Below are 7,680 nucleotides of genomic sequence, written 5' to 3' on the forward strand. Positions count from 1 at the left end.
TCGTTTTCGTCGCAAACATCAATACTCGATTAATCATAATAAACTGGGCACGTGGTGTGTAATGAATCGTACAATTTTGCGATGTTCGTTTATTTGTTGCCATGTTCTTGTGATTAAGACACAGAAACAAACGGAATATCCGACAACGTGAGTGAATGATTTACGGCCGCTGGAAAGTTGACGGAGACTTTATCCGTGCTTTTACTCCAACAATGACAATGCGACATGTTCAGGGTTTTGTTGTACAACAACATAGCAAAGAATTAAATTTAGTCCATTAATCACCCGGCGTAATAACTTACACAAATGAACGAATTTTGTGTGATGAACTTTCTTTTTAATGTTGAGTAGTTGCTTTACAACTTTATAAATGAACTTTTTTGATTCTTATTTGCTTTCTCTCGGTACATATAGGTTATTGTAATGGCCTATTTCAGCGGTTTCCAACCTTTTTTTCCTTGCGCCCCCCTTTTGAAAGAAAAAAATATTGCGCCCCCCCTAATTTTTTTAACAATTTAATTTAAATATACTTAATTGAAATTATGATTTATTTAATCTCGTACCAAATAATGCACAATATACATACATACAAAAATAAACATACAAAAATATACATACAAACATAACTATGGATTATAGGAAAAAAATAATTTTAAATTTAATAAAAACAAATGATATAATATTTCACACAATATTAAAAAATTAATGCGACGGTCGAGCTTGTTTTTCAGCACAAATTTTCTCAAACCGCGGCTTCATTGTAGAAATCGCTGTTCTCAGTTCCATTTCTATCACTAAACGAGATCGGTACTTTGTTTTTAATACTGCTACTGCAGAAAAACCAGTTTCACATAAGTAGGATGTCACAAATGGTAATAAAATTTCTAAGGCTTTATTTGTCAAAGTTGGAAAATCGTCCTTTACTTGTAACCAAAACTTAACAATATTCTTTTCGTCCTGAAACATCTGCTTCAATGTGCTATCACTAGATAAATCAATTATAATTTCCTGCTCTGCCGTTGGAAGTCCAAAATTATCATATTTATCAATAACAAATGGATTTCTAATCCATTCGTATTTGGACATATCTAGATCTTTGAAGTAATGCGCAAATTGGTTCCTTAAACTAGTCATATGATTGATAATAAGATCTTTACTTGCTTCTATTTCATCATCATTAACACATGTAGTTTTAAAAGAAGGAAACATATCAAAGTTATTACTTTTCATACTAGCTATCCACAGCTCTACTTTTTTCATAAACGCCGTAATCTTGTCCTTTTGAACAAAAGCATGAATTTGAGTTCCTTGCATTGATTTATTTAAATCACTTAGTCTTTTAAAGATGTCAACTAGATACGCAAATTTTGCGAGAAACTTCGTGTCATAAAATATGTCTGCTTCATCTCTTTTATTATCAGCAAGAAAAATGGCAATTTCTTTTTTGAGCTCAAACACCCTTTGAAGTACTTTAGCACGAGAAAGCCAACGTGCTTCACAATAATAAAGTAGTGCTTTGTATTCTGAGCCCATGTCATCACACAATTTTCCAAAAAGCCTTTCTCTTAATGGACTATTTTTGATAAAATTAACAACTTTTATTATAATTTCAAATACTTCAAGTAATTCTTCACCCATATTTCTTGCAACAAGAGATTGCCTATGAATCATACAATGCGTCCAAACTGCACGAGGAGCCACTTTTCGAACTAGGGCCTGCAGACCAGCATTTTTTCCTGCCATAGATGGAGCTCCATCAGTGCACAGTCCAACACAGTTCTCCCATAAAATACCATTTTCAATAAAAAAGTTATCAATCATATTAAAAATTTCACTCGCCGTAGCTTTGCCTTCAATTGCCTTACAGAATAACAACTCTTCTCTAATATCATTTTCCATAACATATCTTATATATGTTATTAAGTGTGCATCCTTAGCAACATCGGTAGCCTCATCTACTTGCAACGCGAAAGAAGATAATTTAATTTTTTCTATCAACTGATCGCAAAGATCATCAGATATATCAGATATCCGTCTTCCCACCGTATTATCTGCCAGCGGAATGCTTTTAATTTGATCAGCATATGATTCACCAAACATCGTAGCTATTATGTCAATAGCTGCTGGTAGTACTAAAGTTTCTCCTATTGAATGGGGTTTTTTGCATTTAGCAATTCTATACGAAACTTTGTATGACGCAAGTAACGCTTTTTGTGATACAGACAAAGCTTTTCTTAAAACGATTCTTTCTGTTTATTTAAGTTATCTAATTTTCTTTGGAAAAATTCTTTTGTTTTGCCAACATGATCGGCGTGCACTTTTTCCAGATGTCGTTTTAATTTACTTGGTTTCATGCTATCTGAGGCCAAAGTATTCATACACAGCAAACACATTGGTCGTTCTTGACCATTAATGATCTTATACGTAAATCCCAATGATAAGTACATTGGATCATATTTTCTATGTTTAGTTTTACTATTTTGTGAAGAAACATTTCCATTATTTTCACCACCCTCTTCTTCTGCTTCATTAAATTTTCTTTTCAACCCAGTCACGTATTTATCCATTACAAACGGTTTTTATAACAAATCAAAGAAAATCACTTTTTCACTACTTTTCACAATAATTCCTGGCTAATAATGTGCTAAAACTAAAGCTATAAATTTTAACTCAATAATAATTTAGAAATGATTTTTTCTATATATCAACGCGTGTATCTCCAGCACAACTAATGAACTAATTCGATTTATAGATAACAGAATAAAAAGGATGCATTTGTTTATTTACTTAAGTTAGTCTCGAGTAAGCACGTGAATATTCGATATGATCCGAGTGTTTATCTTTTGTTTATAGGCCTACAGCTCACTCAACTACAAACGCAAAAACGAAATATTTTGAATGCACCAAAAGTATAGTATATTCATGCTTTTACATTTGTTCTGACAAAATTGCAGCGAAAATTGTAGATAACTTGCATACATTTTGCTGATTTGTTTTTGACACTTACTCAGCATTTAACAACCATATTTTTGAAAGAGCTTCGCGCCCCCCCTGGGACGGCACCGCGCCCCACCAGGGGGGCGCGCCCCACAGGTTGGAAATCGCTGGCCTATTTCATTAATTCAATTATAAGGACATATCAAAAGTAAATTTTTGCATCTTCAAGTGATTAAAGTTTCTTTTCCTCTACTTCAAATAAGCACTGCCTTTTATGGACAGGGTTATGAGTTCAAGTCCTTGCTATGGACTACCTGACATCGTGCAGCAACGATGTCCATTTTCACTTAAAAACATAGATCAAAAATATGTTTCTATTTGAAAATAGTTCATTTCTTGCACTGGCAATAGGAAATCTTTTGCACAATTTTTTCCCTGAATTGAGTACGAGTCTAACTTCAGTAGCTCACGGATCTGCCCTATAGCAGTAGGGGGAAGTCCCGTAACGCCGGACGGCACTTAAAGCCGGACACTTTTTCAATCTTTTTATTTCAAAATACAAGTGAAAGGGGCGCGGGGCGGCACACAGGTGCAGGATCACGTGCCAAGACTCACCTGTGACGCACACGGCCACGGCGGAAGCAACCCTTTGTTGTTTAGGCGCAAAAACACGGCGTCACCTATATATCAATGGAAGTAATTCTAGTGTATTTATGTATTTATCTTTTAGTGGCATTCAAAAATGAAAGTAGTACTTGATTGTTATCCGTAAAATGGTAGAATATTATTAGACATCTTAAACAATTTTAGTAGATACCATCAAATGAACGAAATTGTCTGTTCCTTAGAACCGGACACTAAGTCGTCCTTTAGCGCCGGAAGTAAACATATTGATATTTCTTGTGAGAATGGACGTAATTTCTCGAATTATTTAATTTTGTTCTGTATGAGTGCTAACGGTCACTACATACCCCTTTTTTCGTATTTTCTAATCAAAGAATGAAAATCTTATGATGAATGCTCCAGCTGAGAGCATCGGTGTAGCCCAGCCAAACGGATAGATAATTAGTGATTTTTTTTGCAATATTTAAGAATATTCGTCAAACATAAATGTGCAGATATTCCAGAATGTGGAGATGGCTACATATGCGTTCAATGCTGGTTATTTTGAAATGTCCGGTACTGCTACGGTAAAATAAGTAGCTGCAAATGACTTATTGAATCTTATACATAAACAAACATTGATATCAATTTAAGTTTGTTAATTTACACTATTTTGAAATATCCATTACATCTTATGAACGACTTGCCTTATCTTGAAGCAAAATATTATTTATATTCCCTATTTGATTTCTATTTTCTATTTGTTTTTGAAGCAGTTTTTCAAATACTAAGAATTCTGAGATAGTTCACTAAATCTTGAAGTAAAAATGTATTTTATTTAGATTGACAAAATAATTCTGAATATTATTATATTGAAATAATGTTTATTTTCGATTGCCAAATAGCAATCGAATACATTCAACAAACCGATAATCGATAAATTCTATCCTACTACATCAAATGAGATTGACGTTTATCAAATTCATGGTACTGAATACCGGAAAATTTAAATATTACTCTTTTAGTCAAATCCATAAGAATTTTAGTGATGTTAAGCAAGGAGAACGCTCATTCAGTGTCCCCAGCAGATTGCTTATTAGAAAAGTTTCCTTTCTCGGCGTTGCTCTAATACGGTCTTAGGCTGAGGACACATAGCAATTTTTTCTCTACTTCCTCATTTTTATATAATAAATAACGTGAGCCTGTAAAGCTAGTTGTGAGTTCGATCTAGATTTCAGCTTGATATCGAGCAGTATGATATCAAATTTCCACAAGGTTATAGATCTCTAATATAGTCTCATGTAAAAATTGTCTTTTGTTGGCATTGCTGCAACACATATATGCCAATAGTATAAGATTCATACCTACACAAAAGTTGAGAAGATTGACCGCCGGGTTGCAAAAATACTCAAGGTGGCCAACTTCTTTTAAGCCGTCTAATTCCATCATATTTGTATAAAAAACGAAAAGGATTCTATCATATTTATATAAAAACTCATACATTTAGAATTTTCTAACAATTGTTAACATTCCTAAGCGAAAAAAATGAAAATATCTTTACGTTTCAGCGGTTTCTGAACACACTTTAGATAAAAATTATGTATGTGTGTATATTATGTTTATGTGTATGTGTGTGTTTGTGTGTGTGTGCGTTTGGATAAAAACTTTTGTCGACGATTTTAGGAACACGGTTCAGCCCATTTGTATAATTCAAAAAACATTCGATTAGTATTGAAGGGAAGACGTGCTAATTAGTTTTTGGACAAGGCAGTTTCAGACGTTTTGAAAATACGGGGCAAAAATAGCCAAAAACCGTAACTCCGTTTTTAAGAAAACGGAGAGCCCGATTTTAATTAGACAGAAAACATTTAATTTGTATTGACGGAATGAATAACTGATGATTTTTGGGAAGGCAGTTCTAGCGGTTTTGGAGATCGAGTGAATCTCAGATATTTTATAGAGACTTTAATAATAAGTATAAATTTTGTTTACATTTCTATAGGTTCCGTAACATTGTTTGTCCGTTAGACGGCGACGCGGCGCTTACGCGCTTCGATTTTTTATTTCTATGCAGCTAAAGCAGCGCGATTGCTTTAAAAAAAAGTTCAAAATTTACGAAATATTTCAAAATATAAAAAAATAAAAAAAAAAATCATTTTTTTTAAACACTTCAATATTTCCAAAAATCATTTTTTTTCAAAGTTTCAAAAATTTGATCTTAAAAAAAAAATTAATTTTAGTACGGGAAGTTCCAACAATTTTCCTTAAGACACGGTGCCATATACCACTAGTTTAGATCAAGAGCAATAAGTCGATTTCCAAAAATTTAAAAGACCATATTTTTGCAATGTGTCCTTATCCTAATATTATACGTTGGTGCGGCTGCGAGAAAGCCGCCAGCATAACAACATAGGCAAGGACATCATTTTCCCTAACTAGGACCCACACTGCCGACCCTACTGTGGCTTGTAATAGGAGTGTGCCACCTGGTTGATTTATGTTCATTGTTTCCTGGACACGCCTGCTAGTTATAAGGCCAGGTTTGCAAACACTCCAGATCAGATAATTTAATCCATTATATATTTTGGTTTTGAATATTATTTTTTTTATTAATTTATGAATTTTTCTTGGTCGTAACCCGAAAATAACTTACTGGAATGATTTGTATTTTTTTTTCTCAAAAAATTAAATCTCATAACAATTATGAATATAATTTATGAATTTGTATTATTTTAATTGGTATTCTTAACCATAAAAAAAACTTTGTATGAGTATACTGCTCACATAAAATGAATTTACCTGTTTGATAATTTTATTTAAGATGTTCAACTACACTACATTTATATACATACAAAGACTTTATATAAAAAGTGTGCGCGTAAGGTTTACACGCAATTCGAGTAAAACTTATTTGCTACTGTACAAGATAGCATTTAAGTAAAAATAAATACATCATGTAACAATTTTGAATAATGTTTATTAGTAATGTGGTAACACTCGTGATGCACACATTTATTAGTGTCGACCATTATGCAAATTTATATCTAATAAATTATATATTTATAACGGCATTAAAAATATGTATAATATTTAGAAACAATAATATAAATAAAACCATACTTCAAATATGACATGATCGGTTTGTCATTGTAATTAGCATTTAGAAATGAACCTTCATTAGAGAAATGAAGTAATTGCTGAACAATAACTTCTATAATATTCGTTCACATAGTGGATTATGTTAAACAACGCCTAAACAAATATTGTTTTGGCAACTTCACTCATCATGAAATTGTGTTTAAAGAACTTTATGTAATTAAAATTAACATACATTTATTAACTGATGGCATTTTTTTATTTTTTCGCTGGCGATATAATCTCAATATTTGAACAGCTGTAATATCTGTTTTGCTTAAAAAATATTTTCCATTTCAATAACTTCAAAGATTTATAGAAACTACAAATAATATAGAAATTATTTCTAATCAATAAACTTACTAATCATTAATTTTATTAAGCAATATTTTCAAGGAACAGTGTAAAATTCTCTTCTGATTTAGGCATTTTTCATTAAATCAAGATTTGTACTACGATGTAACTTTAAAATGTTTATTTATCTATGCCGGTATCGGTACGCATACAACGTTGACCCGGTACGCATACAACGGCAGATCTCTATTCACATACACGACGACTAATCACAATCGACCCGTACAGAAATGATATCATCGAGAGCGAATGATGAATCATTGGCACTCGACTCTTAGCTTATCTTATCTGCCGTAACGCACTTCCGTTGGATTTCTACGGATTTTTACACCTCAGTCGCGCCTAAAGAAGTTTCACTTCAAAAAATTCTTTGTATCAGTATACTGCTCACATGAAATGAATTTACCTGCACTTTGATAATTTTATGTAAAATATTCAACTACACACATTTATATCCATACAAAGACTTTATATAAAGAACCTTATATATGTTTAATACTTGATCTTCTAAATTATAAGTCTAATCCTTAGGGTAAAATATGCCATTTTGACGTAAAGCAAGTCGAGAAAACTTGAACATTAGTTATACAAAATTAATACAAATTATACAGTATTTAATTCTAAACAATATTTTATGCTATCAAAGTCAAA

The 7,680-nt window shown here is 32.2% G+C and overlaps 1 protein-coding gene across 1 annotated transcript; it reads right to left on the bottom strand.

Annotated features, from left to right (window-relative positions):
- Positions 1–702: 702 nt before the first annotated feature.
- On the bottom strand, positions 703–2,100 carry LOC113376416 (zinc finger BED domain-containing protein 5-like). The gene is made up of 2 exons (XM_026616317.1): positions 1,158–2,100; positions 703–1,013 (listed from the first exon to the last, which is right to left on the bottom strand). Exons 1-2 carry the CDS (start codon positions 2,098–2,100, stop codon positions 703–705), a joined length of 1,254 nt encoding a protein of 417 aa, XP_026472102.1.
- Positions 2,101–7,680: the final 5,580 nt, after the last annotated feature.

Source organism: Ctenocephalides felis, unplaced genomic scaffold (assembly GCF_003426905.1).
Source record: "Ctenocephalides felis isolate EL2017-DRISC unplaced genomic scaffold, ASM342690v1 CF-g0.4_SCAFFOLD_01886, whole genome shotgun sequence".
NCBI classification, from domain to species: domain Eukaryota; kingdom Metazoa; phylum Arthropoda; class Insecta; order Siphonaptera; family Pulicidae; genus Ctenocephalides; species Ctenocephalides felis.